Source organism: Aythya ferina, assembly GCF_964211825.1.
Source record: "Aythya ferina genome assembly, chromosome: 22".
NCBI lineage: Eukaryota > Metazoa > Chordata > Aves > Anseriformes > Anatidae > Aythya > Aythya ferina.
In genome coordinates this window covers 4,045,048-4,057,815 of record NC_140320.1, presented here as the reverse complement: position 1 = coordinate 4,057,815, position 12,768 = coordinate 4,045,048, and the positions used below count along the sequence as shown (strand labels likewise).

Genomic DNA, 12,768 nt, shown 5'->3' with positions numbered 1-12,768 from the left:
GAGAGGTCCTGGTAGGAATTAACAGGATATTCCTGATAGGAATTAAGAGGAAATCCTGGTCAAATCCTAATAGGTGATGGAGCGATGCCTGCTAGGGATGCTAACAGGTAACTCCGTACAGGGCTGCTAATTAGAAATGGTGTTAATAGCTACCAGCCCCCAATAATTGCTAACAGGTAGCTCTATTATTAATTAATGAGGCTTCTAATTGATAACCCTATTAGATTGCAATACATCAGTGTAGTAGGGGTGACTGGATGCTAAAAGGGAGTGTGGTAACGGGATTTAACAGCCCCCAATAATCGAAGCTGTTGGGTAAGAAACCAAAAGAGATGATTTTATTGATAATTATCGATCGTTTTATTGCTAATACAGAGGATCTGGGCTATTGAGGGATAATTCCCCTAAAGGAGCCTGAGGGCTTGTGGCTGGTGTTCATCCCTCAGCTTCTGCAGGTAGCAGGGGGGAATTTCCTAGTGAGAGGTCCTGAGCCATTTTAATAGGGAATAATGGATAATAATAAATAAAAAATAATAAATAAAAGGTAATAATAGTAATAAAGGGTAATAAATAATAATAATAACTAATTAGTAATAAATAGTGCCCCTCGCACTGCCCTGCCCGGGGGGTTGGGGTGCACCCGGAGCTGGGAGGGGACCTGGCCAGGACCGATGTCCCCCCCCCAAGACATCCCACCCCACCTGGGGACGTGCTCACGGAGAAAAGTGAGGATGAGGAAGGGGGACGGGGACGTGACGGGGCTGTCCCCATACTGACCTGGGGGGTGGCAGTGGATGGGGGATGGAGCCCCCCAGCGGGGTTCCTGTGGCCATAAGGGGTTGGGGGGACCATGCCGCAGCCCCCATGGGACCCCCGTGGGGCTTTTGGGGTCGTTTCACTCACCTGGAGCCAGCAGAGACGGCCTCAAGCGCCTCCAGTACCACCCAGTACAGCCAGCCCCAACTGGGACCCAGTGCAGCCAACCCCAATGAGCCTGGCCTGGCTTCCCGGGGCACACCCTCGGCGTCCACTTGACCTCAATTGACCCCGTGTCCTCATTTGACCCCAATTAACCTCATTTGACCTCTCAAGCCATTGTCTTTTGAGTCCCCTTGACCTGAGATGACCCCCGTGTCCTCATTTGACCCCTGTGTCCTCATTTGACCCCAATTAACCTCATTTGACCTCTCCAGCCGCTTTCTTGCGTCCACTTGTCCCCATTTGACCCCCGTGTCCTCAATTGACCCCCGTGTCCTCAGTTGACCCCAATTAACCTCATTTGACCTCTGGGGCCGTTTTCTTTTGAGTCCACTTGTCCTTATTTGACCCCAGTGTCCTCATTTGACCCCCGTGTCCTCAATTGACCCCAATTAACCTCATTTGACCTCTCAAGCCATATTCTTGAGTCCAACTGACCTCAGACGACCCCCCCATGTCCTCACTTGACCCCAATTAACCTCGTTTGACCCTAGAGCCACCTTGCTTTGCGCCCACTTGGCCTCAATCAACCCCCCAGACCCCTCCTGCCCTCCCCGTAGCCCCCTACATCCCCACAGACCCCATACATGCCCCATTATCCAGCATCAGCGCCCACCCCCAGGCAGCCCCTGCCTGACCCCACAACCTCCATCAGCCCCTAGGGCCCACGGTCAGGGCCAACGGGGACCCCAAAACCCCCCTATAGGCTCACAGCAGGGGTCATGGGGGGCTGAAGGGGTCGTGTACCCATTACCAGAGCACTGGGGGTGTGTTATGGATGTGGAAGTAGCCTTGAACTCCTTATAGACCCCATATATAGAATGTCAGGGATTAGTTTATTAATTATTTTCTATCTCCTGTAAATGAGAGGCAGTAATTGTAAGGCTTTTGGAGCTGTTTCGGAGGGGCAGGTGGAGGCTAACGGGCTCCTGCAGAGCAGGATTTGGGTTTCGGGACCTACCGGGCACCCTATGGGCACTGCAGCCCCAATTCGGGCCCCTGTTAATGTTTGGTAACGAGCTTCTTAACGAGAGCCTCGCCATTTAATGGTTTCTTTGGGCTCGTCTCATCTCGTGGTTGGCTCCAGCAGCGTGTTGCACTCTTAAACCTTCCCCGCTCTCATTTCGTGAGCATCCCTGACCTTAATTAGGATCGGGTCATTGTCTGGAAGCAGGCTGGGTGTCAGTGAGGTGTGTACGGGGCGCAGGGGCCGGACCGAACGCCCCAAATTGGGCTGACAGAACCACCAGCAGGCAGCCGCTCTGCTACGACAAAGGGAATTTTATTGAAAAATAAAACTTTGTTTCGTTTTCTTTCGACTGACACAGGTGAAGGAAATCCCAAAGAAGCTCTTAGTGGGCAGCATACAAGGATGGAAACAATTAATAAATAACATTAGTATAACCTCTAAACATTAACAATGCACTTGCAAACAAACCGAGGACTTTAAACCAAGTGAACCTTAAAGCTCAGCTACTCTCTGTAAGAATATTTACCTTCTGTTTTTCCTTATTCTTTACAGATCTGAAAGGATTAAATACTGCTATTATATTTTATATTAATGACACTATTAGATTTTTTTTTTTCTTTAAAATAGTTCGTGAAAATCTCCACATTTTTAACACTGACATCATACAAATTGGTGTTTTCGAGAGAAAGAACGACCGCTCCTCCCCCACCAGAAATTCCCAAAAAAGATTTCCAGCAGGAGCTTTAAAAAAAAAAAAACCCCACGCGTCCTTTATTCCCCAACTCACTTTTTTTTAACGCGGCACCTTCGGGAAAAGCGCCCTGGGAGTTGCATTTTTCTCTTGCTCGACTGAAAAAAAAATAATAAAATAAAATAATAAAATAATAATAATAATAATTAAAAAATAATAATAATAAATTTACAGTGACGGCCCTGCCTCAAGGGATAGCTACAGTAAGGGGATCAGCCCAGTGCAGGAGGCGACGTGTCCCCAAGGCAGGGCGCAGCGAGGGGCGTGCAGGGAAGCAAATCCGCAGCCACCTGCCCCTCGGGATATGTCTCGCTGCAGATCCCACTCTGTCGGGGTGGCTCCGGGCACCCTAAAACACCAAAACCCCGAGCGAGGTGGCTGCCAGGTGCCCCAGCTCCTCCCCGAGGGTTTGCTGCTTGCTTCGAGCCCTGGCATGGCAGGTGGGGAGAAAAACGGCGGTTTTGGTAAAGAGCAGAGCTCGTTTTGTTCCAAGCAAAAGCAATCCTGTCCCACAGCTCTCCCGTCCTCGGCACCAGCCCCGACAAAACACTGCGGGCACCAGGCTGAGAAGGAAACCTCGGCAGCTGAAATGCTGCAAAAAAAAACACAAAAAACAGGGAGTGAGAGCAGCCTGGCTCTCCTGCCCCTTCACCTTTCGGAGCTGGCTGCTCGGGCTCCTCCTTTTGGCAGGAAAGGCACGAAAGCAGTCGCGTTATCAAGTTACCTCCTTCAGAATAAAGAGTGAGGAGGTGGAAGGGGGGGAAAAGAAAAGAGAAAATGGCATCAGGCTCACCTTTCGGGAAGGAAAACAGGAAGGAAAATACGCTGTACAGGGCCTGGGCAGAGCCCGCTGCACGCCAGCGGGGCAAGCAAAACGCTCCCAGGTCGAGGAGGCAAAGCCAAGGCTTCGGCTGCTGAAATCAGTCTGAGAAACAGCGCACAGAAAGGAGACATGCAGGGCAGCCAGTGATACATGCCACGAAAACCGCGCTCCCTCGTCGCTAAGACCCACGGGGACGGCGCAGACAGGGGTCAGGGCATCGCTGCTGCGGGCTCACGGGCTGTGCAGGACACGAGTTGAGGCTTTAGCTGCCGGATTTGGCTCTCCCACAGCCTTGGCAGCAGCAGCCCCGGTCTCACGCCACCCTTGAACTCACTCGGGCTGAGTTTACGCAGCAAAGGCGGCGCTGAAGCGGCTCCAAAAGCAACACGGGGCTGGTGGCAGCGCCGGGGAGAGCACGGAAGAGAGGGGAAGGGCCGGCAGGGCTGCGTCCCAAAACCTGCCTCGATGGATGGGCAGAGATCTCCCCAGCTCACACGTTTCAGCCCCAGCCCTAAAATAGCAACAGCGAGAGCTGCACTGCAGGGATCCCCTTACAGCTTCAGGGAGCGTTTTGTTACGGACAGGAGGGGAGCGAGGGGCCAGCTCCTGCTTTTCAACCGCCTGGACCCCCCCTGCATCCATTTATAAAGCTGCAGGTTTAGAGAAGCCCCCCTACTGCACACCCAAAAACATTTCAGGCTTCATTTCCTCGCTAACGCTTCCTCGCCAGCCGCGAGCTGCTTCCCCGAAATCTGGGCCCAGCTCCTGTTTTTTTTTGTTTTTTTTTTAAAGGAAAATCCCTTGGAGGGATGCAAATAATTGCAGGACGTGCTCTGAAAGGCTGGCAGCCTCGCCGTGTACCCAGAGGGCTGGCTGTCCGTCTGTCAGGCCGGGAGCTGCGTGTCCCTGCCCGACTGCAAGGCTCCCCCAAAGGCACCACGCTGCTCTCGCGTCAAGCCTATTATTTGGGGAGCTCAGGAGCCGCTCAGGTTTTGTGCGAGGAGCAGCTGAGCCCTGCCTCTCCGAGCCCTGGGATTGTTCTCCGAACACAAAGCGCCCCAGATCCTCCCGGACACGAGCTCTGGGGACTCCTCGGAGAAACGGGAATGGAAAGAGGAGGCTCTGGTGTGAGGGGGCCACGAGGCTGCGACGGCCACCACGCAGTTCAGGCACAGCAAGCAGCGCGTCCACGTTCAGCAGGTGCAGCGTGCCGGGAGGAGGAGAGGTCAGCAGGGCTGCCACCGAGCCCCAGCGCTGCAGCACCAAACGCTCGAGGCTAAAAAAATAAAAAAAAAAAAAAAAGAAAGAAAAGGAGAAGCAGCAGCCAGCTCTTTGCTCTCCCTCGGATTCTTCCCTCCCTCTCCCACCCCTCAAAGACACGCGGGGCTTGCAGCACTTCTAGCAGCCTGGAATCCGAGGCTGCAGGGGAGAGGCCACGGCCGAGAGAAATCCAACGCCCGGCGCGGCCACGAGGAAAGCGCCCCGCAGAAGCCAGGCACGCCGGCTCCAGGAGCAAAGGGATGACCTAAATGGTGAGCAATAAATGCTGTCATTGTTACAGGGAGGAGGGGGACGCCACAGCTAACGGGAAGCAATCAGAAGGTTTCTCCCAAGGTCTCCTGCTTGTTCCCAGCAGACCGCGACCGCTCGGCCGCTCCGAAAAGCCCGAGCAGCGAGCAGGTCCAAACCTAGTACCATGAACCACAGGACACACCACACTGACCCGGTTTCTCAGAGCATTCACTTGGAATTCACAGCACAAAACACTCCCCCCGGCCTCCAGGGCATCGGTTCTGGGGTCCCTCGTGGCACCACCTCTCTCTACCAGCACCCCAAATCCGTTCTCTCACAGCCAAGAGGCGGGGGGAGAAGGACTCCAAGACGCACACTGTAGAAAAACACCGCTCCGCTTCCATTTCCTCCCACTGCTTTGAAATCTGGAACCACAAAAACCTGATAACTGATTCGGGAAGAGGCAGGGCTGAGCTCCGCACGCAGTCTCTAAAGGAACCCCCTTCCCCTTGGGTGCGCGGCCGCCCGGGGCAGCCGGTCCGCAGAAGTTGCAGGCGTCGGAGGTGATGTGCTATGTGGCCACGTGAGCAGGGGAGGAGATGGAAACGAACTCCCGGAGAATATTCTTGGCCATTTCGATATTGTTATGTGCAATGAGCAGCGCTTTCTGGATGTCCTGATATGAGTAGCCCTGGTTCATGAGGTTCTCGATCTCGCTGGAGAGCTGCAGCGACGCGCTGCTCCCGCTGCTGGCTCCGCCGGGCTGGCAGCTCCCGGCTTTTCGCTCTGAATTGATTCTCCGTGGCAGCGGCTTGGGCGGCCTTTCGGGAACTTGAGAGCCATCCGAGAAACCTGGAAGGAGAAAGAAACGCGTCGCTTCAAGGAAAGGCAGGGACTCTTGCTCGGAAGGGAGCAGGACTGACATCAGACTGATGACTGGCACTCGGCCGTGCCACCACGACCCGTGCCACCATCTCGACTCAGCCCCATCCTCCCACAGCACGGTGCTGATCAGCACCCGCACAAAAAGGAATGGATTAGTCACAGCTCCTCCGCCACAAGCTCTCCAAAAACTGAGTTATATCTCAGACCCACACACGAGCTCCTGCGGGAGCCCACCCTCGCCTCCTGGGGAACAAGAAGAGCAGCCAAAAAAAACCAAGCAGGACACCAAACACTGCAGGGATTTAATCAGTGCCTTGTAGAGAAAATGAATTATTTACAGCGTTAATCCAACGTCTGATAATTTGGAGTCCTCACCTCCCATATCCCTGCAGAAAATGTTTTTTCCTACATTGCAAATGACAGGGAACTTCTCTGCCTGAATCTTTGACACCACCTTAAAGCGAGCTATTTTTGTCTGCTGAAAAAACCTCCTCGAGGTACTCCAGGCAGAGTTTTCTAACTGCTGAACCGGTGGTGTACAACACACACATCCTAGGAATGTCCAAACAATCCCTAAGACTGGCACCGCAGCCCCGTTCAGAACAGCAGCAGTCATCCTGGGGCCTTCCTGAAAAACTTCACCGAGAGCACAACGCCGGGGAAGGCTCCTCAGGACCCAAATTCATGGAGGCTTCCTCAGCAGCCACAACGGAGTTTGTCTCCCTGATCGTCACAGAACAAGCCCCTGACACATAAAAAGCTTTTTGTACGTTTGAGAGAAAGGACTGCCCACTCCTCTCCCCCAAAGTGTCTTTTGAAATGGCTGCTTCAGCCTGAACCGGCTCAAATTTCAGAGACCACAGGTCAATTTGAAAGGGCAGCCAGCAGCTCAGCTCTTTTGGTAAATGATTAAGAAACTAAATTGTAGGGCAACGTGTGTGAGAACACAAATCTGCCCAAATGCATCCCTTCCTAGCCAGGCTTCGGCAGTGGCCAGTAGCCAATGTTTCAGAAAGCTGCAGCAGCTTCCCAGGGCAGTAACAATCAGCATTTCAGCATTTCCTCAGCATTTTTCGTTAGCAGACCTCCATACCCTACAAAGCAGGACAAAAGCACTGTAATTTCAGGGTTGTATAAACAAAGAGGGGTCAATGATTAAGCCCCGTAGTTCATCTGGGAGCAGGATGTGAGCTCCCTCTGCCCTCCCTCATCCCATATTCTACAGACACGGTCGCAGAGCAGGGCAGGGAGCAGCGGCAAAAGCTGACAGATCTCTTTGAGCTGATAAATTCTCTGAGCTGAAGAAGAGAAGACTTTGGAAAAGGGAACTGGTGAAGCAGGTGAGCAGAAGACTCCGTGGGACAAGCAGGCCTGGGTGCAGGAGGCTCTGCCTGCTGGCTGCCTCCAGAAGGAACGAGAGACTCGCCCCTCTCGCTTGGCAAACGGCCGGAGGTTGCGACGTGCTGAATCCTAAACCCCCCACCAGGAAGTTTCAGAGCTTCCTCTGGTGCCCCTGAACGGTTGTAGGGAAGAAGCCAAGTGTTGCTTGGAAAGGCTTTTGGAGAGACGAGGCTTTGGGATTCCCCTGGACAGCGTCACCCAGCCAGGAGGACAAGATGTCCCCTGCTCCCCGGGGATGAAAAGCTGACCTTGCTGAGCCGCCGTGTCCTTGCTGAAGGAAACCCAAAGCACCACACGGGCCACTTGTGCCATCTGCTGGCAACAGCTGCACCCAAGCCTCTGAGACACAGAGTGCAAGGCCAGCCACCTCATCTTTAGCTTGAGCAGAGAGAAGCTGCAATATTCTCAAGTTCTTTTTCATGGCACAAGCTATATCCTGTGCCCCGTGTGACGTGATGCCTTAAGGAGCAACCTTAAAGCTGGGAAAAGGCTTTGCTAACTGTGATTTAAATGTGATGTACTAGCTCTGGGATTTAAGGGAGTAAGGAAACGCATTACAAGTCGCAAAGCAAGCTGAACAAATAAGGATCGGTGTAATTCAGCCTTGCAAATCTGATTTTACAGCCTACCCACAAAATCCAGAGTCAGTGACACAAGTTTCAAGCCATCAGTGCACGCTACAGCACCCAGAGCACAGCTGTTCTCTAACCTGTCACGGGGTCATTCTCCAAAGACATTCGGCTGAAGGCAGGCGTGGCGTTGGAGATATCAGACAGTGTGCGACGAGCAATAGCAACTGGTAGTGGTGGTTTGGGGATATCGTAGCCATCTTCTTCATTTTCTGATTCTTCGGGGCCATTGCTGGCAGTGGCTGCAGCCAGATCCCCTTCATCTAGAGGAAGAGACACAGTCTGAGCTCTGGGACTGAACAGAGATCCGTCTCTCCAGGCACTCTGCTCCTCTGCAGTCCATAAAAGCACTGACAGGACACAGAACGAGGCCCTGCTGCCAAAACCCCACGTTCAGTGGAAGCTCTTTCCAGAAAGTAGCGCTAGATAAAAATTTCTTACCATAGCTGTGGGCTGACAGCTGCTGCAGCTGCTTACAGCAGCAAAGCCCAGAAAACAAAATCTTCAAAACAGCAATTTTTTAAACAACTGTTGGGTATTTTTTACAGCACATTCCAGCCAGGCTGCTCACCAACATCCCCACACGCAGCCTGCAGTGCGCAGACACAAACGCTTCCGCAGACATCCTAGCTACTTCACCAACAACAGCAAGAAACATTTAATTTACCCTAAAATGCTCTTCCAACTGGCACTGGGACCACCGCAGTGCATCCCGGGTTTATTTGGTGACTTTTGTGTGTTTTTTTCTTAGCACACCCACTCACCAGAAGCGTTGAGGGTCTCGAAAGCAGAGGGCACTGCTTGGGAGTGAATGTTGTACATCGCTTCGTACATGCAGCCATCCGCCTGCTGGTCGCACTCCAGGGCTCTGCGGGAGAGAGCACACATCTCCCTTCACACAGGCAGCACTGGGCAGCCATCACCCAGCCCCTGTCACCGAGATTATCCACAGGTACCTGCTTCAAAATGTTCTGCCATTGTTCTGAGAGAGAGCATTTGTTCCCCTAAGTGATGCCTGCTGCAAGACAGCAGCTCAGCACTGAAGGGTTTAGCTGACACCACCAGAAAACAATCTTTTTCACAGAATTTTGCATTTCGGTGGCTGCTGCTGTTACCAGCAGAAGGAGGGGGAGGTTATCTAGCCCTTTTAATACTGTGTCAGGATTCTGCAGCAGAGCAGTAGCCACGTTTCATTTGCAGTTCGCTGCCTTAGTCTAGATCTGGTGAGCATCACTGGGGGAATTCAGCCAACAGAGCAAGCGAAATCTCCACCCTGGTAAACAAATGTGCTTCCCCAGAGCTGCGAGGAGGAAGAACAGTACATGCAAACAGCATCTCACCGCAAACTCTGAGTCATTTCCAAAGGCATCTTCATCTCTGGTTTTTGTACAGCAGGACCTGGAGGCACCACTGGCAGCGAGGAGGGCGACATGTATTCGGTGTCCTCGTCGCTTTCAGACTGTTCCCCAGGAGGCAGTTTTGGTACAGGCAGTGGTCTGGAGGCAGAAGAAACAAGATATAAACACCAGAAAAACACTTACTGGAAATCTAATTAGCATCAAAGTGGCTTTTCAAACCCACAGCCGAGGTAGTGGTGCTATATTGATACTGCCTAGAGAAATAACCTGGCTTGTAGCTGCCCAGCTGCAAGGTCAAGCTGGCACAAGGTCATTACGAAGAGGCAGCTGACAGTATCACACACATCACCTGCTTCACAGGGCACATTTACAAAGACCAACTCAGAATTAAATTTACAGACGAGCTAAAGGTAACCGTAGCCTGATTCCTATCGCCACCATCCACAAATCTTCAGGCTGCTGATTTCATCTGCTTTCACCTAGGCTGTGTGCTTTGAATAAATAATCCATCAGAGACTGAAACTAAGGCTTGACAGAGTTATGCCAAATTCTGTCCCTGGCACCAGCACGCACAGAGACCTACAACGACCCTCGTAGGGAACAACATACCTGGCAGCTAAGGAGTAGATAGCGTTGGCAGAGGAGGAGGGTTTAATTTTGGGGTGCTCACACTCTGAGGTTGCTGGTGGACCGCTGTTCAAGCTCTGAAAGAAAAAAGGCCAAACAAGGAATTACAGACACCAGGTCGACCAGTGTAGTTGCAAAACTGTTTGCTGGTCATCCACCTGGGGATGGATGTCAGCCAGTCATCAAATTCTTGGGAACAAAGCACCTTCATTTATTCAAAAGCATTTACTGACACCTTAGAAACCCACAGGTTTTGATACTTTTCCCTCACTGACAGCACAAGCACAGTTTTTCTCCTGTTGCCTTCTGCCTGTTTACACAAGAGCCACAGGAACTCTTATCTTTCAGACTCTAATGACTTTGCGAAATTCAGCTGAAATTGGCCAAAAGGCCAAAATGTTAATAGGGAAAAGAGGAAAAGGATGCAGACAAGCATATAGACAGAGACAGAATGACAACTGCAAAAGTGTCAATTCCTTAGACAATCTGGCTAAAAATGTACTCGCTTTCAATTTTCAAGAAAGCTGGAGGTTTTAAAAGGAAAAGGTAGGCAACAGGGATCAAGGGAAGCAAAACTGCCTGTGATTTCTCTTAGAGAACAGTATGTTGGACTACTAAGTTACACCTAATTAATAGGAACAGCCACAAATTTAACTCAGATTTTACTGTGTTAAAGTAACCACCGTTTCTGTGCGCATGTTTCACAGGACTGAATCCTGAGAGGAGGAAATTACACTTTTTCAGCAGACCAGCTCCTAACGCAAAACATTCTCGTTTTTTCTAAATTCAAAGGTGAACACTGATCATGACATTGTGGCTCATGACTGCTCAAAGTCTTCCCATTACTCTCCCTTGTCTGGCAGTCACCAGGTTCTCTTCATCTCTCCCTTGGCACAGGAAGGCCCTACTCAGATGCAGATGAGAACAGGGCACCTTGGAAGACCTAATTCCTTAAAACCAACCTTCACTCCCATTAGCTCTACTCACCACTTGGTTGTCCAGGCTGAGCGTGCTCCCAAGCCGATGGCTCTCAGCCCTGGAATCCATCTGAGAGGGCAAGGAGAAGGGAAGCGAGTGCCTGTTCGACAGTTCCCTGCCGGTCCAGTGGTCCCCGGGGCTGAGAGCTGAGGAGGGGGCTTTCGGGATCGGCCGGGAGGGCCACGGATCCCCCTGGCGGGTGGAGGGCACGGGGGGGGGCTTGTCCCTGGAAGGACAGTCCCCTGGAGTGCAGGGCAGGGGCCGTCTCTGAGGCCGAGCCTCGGTCCCGATGGAGTGGGGTCTGTCCGGAGGTGGTGGCGGCGGCAGGTCGCGGAGCGTGGGTGGGATGGGCAGAGGCTTATCCTTGTGGAGGGTGCCAGGAGCAGCCTGGGAAGCAGAAGAATGCAAAAACAGGGCTTAACAAAAGGCAGTCCAGCCACGGAACACAGAAAGGTGGGAGGTGGGTGGCAGGAGGGCGAGGTCTGTTTTTGTTTCATCTGTTTTTTCACTAGAAATTATCTCAACGGATGTGGAGTGGTGCCAAGTTAGCTCTCCAGGGACACCTTCCCTACAAGCTTGTGGAGACAACACAGTAATTACACGCAGCTACAGCTAGGCACTAAGCACTTCTGATTGTCCTTCTTGAATTAAAAAAAAAAAAAAAAAACACAAAACAACTCAGAGCATCATTGGATTGGATTCCACATAAAGGAAACTCATCGTTTCAAAAAGCTTCAACTGCGCGTCGTTTACACGAGTTATTCATCAGTCAGCAGGTCAGAGAAATCACTAGTTTGCCTTCAGGGATGTCACAGAGAACGCAGAGGATTTACCCAAGCACTCTCCTTCCCCCCTGCCCCACCATCTGGCAGGGCAAGGAGCGTGTTTTACCTTTGAGGAGGTCCCAGGGCTGGAAGCCCCAGGCGGGTTGGACACTCGCTGCTGCAGAAGATCCAGTCGAGGTGGCACGGGAGGGAGGGTGGCCTGTGGAGCTACCGAGAAGGGAGAGGGAGGACGCTCGACCTGAAAAAAAAAAGACCAAGAAAATCAAAGGATGACAAAATCCAGCAGAACTCCTCTTCCTTGGAGAGGCTTTCAAGTTCAGTGAGTTGTGCTGGCTCCGGTATCACTGCCGGTAACAAATGACTGCACTGATGCCAACCACACAGCAGCAATCTAAGGTAATTTCACAGCACAGCTGCGAAATTTGTCTTGCAGCAAGCCTTGAGCATCACTAACTGGCTTAACCGTGGCACAAAACCACAACGGCACACTTAGTGGCACAATAAAGGACAAGCTGTTTTGCTGGAGTAACAAACCCGCCTTGCCGAGCCCAGAGCAGCAGCAAGCTGCCTTTCTTTCCGACACGAGAGGGCGTGATCTGCTGCAAATCCTACTCACCACTGCAGGCACCGCTGTGCAGAGTACCTTGACTGGTGTCATGGCTGTTGCAGCAATCATCAGTGTGCAGCAAAACCTCCATTTTTGTCCCTCTTTTTCTACCTAGCAGAACCGTGCCTCTTCTCCTTCTTATCAAGCTTGTTTCACAAGCAAGGTGAGCACTACGTAACTCTGAAAACCTCTGCACAGGTTTGAACTCACTGATTGCCAGCAAATAATGGCGTGCTAGCCCACTGCAAACCACAACAGGATGTCACAGCGAGGAAGCTGTGCTTTGCTTCCCCAAGTTATGTACACAGAAATAATCCCCAGGACTCCAGCTTACAGTATTTCACAGAGCTAAAGAGAAATCTGACCATAGGGTAACCAGCGCAGAGCATTCCTTGTGGCCAGAAAAAGCAGCTTATTTAGAAAAAAAATGTGCAGGGAGGCTTAAAGAATGCCTGTCATGAATG

The 12,768-nt window shown here is 51.8% G+C and overlaps 1 protein-coding gene across 1 annotated transcript in view; it reads right to left on the bottom strand.

Annotated features, from left to right (window-relative positions):
* Nucleotides 1–2,239: 2,239 nt before the first annotated feature.
* The window catches only part of CBL (Cbl proto-oncogene), a 35,583-nt gene continuing 25,054 nt past the window's right edge, over nt 2,240–12,768 (bottom strand). The window contains exons 10-16 of the mRNA XM_084495959.1: nt 11,804–11,935; nt 10,922–11,299; nt 9,917–10,011; nt 9,290–9,445; nt 8,714–8,817; nt 8,030–8,212; nt 2,240–5,886 (exon numbers count right to left, since the gene is read on the bottom strand). Coding sequence (XP_084352085.1) covers nt 5,606–5,886; nt 8,030–8,212; nt 8,714–8,817; nt 9,290–9,445; nt 9,917–10,011; nt 10,922–11,299; nt 11,804–11,935 — 1,329 coding nt within the window. The 3' untranslated portion in view covers nt 2,240–5,605. The remainder of the gene's footprint in view (nt 5,887–8,029; nt 8,213–8,713; nt 8,818–9,289; nt 9,446–9,916; nt 10,012–10,921; nt 11,300–11,803; nt 11,936–12,768) is intronic.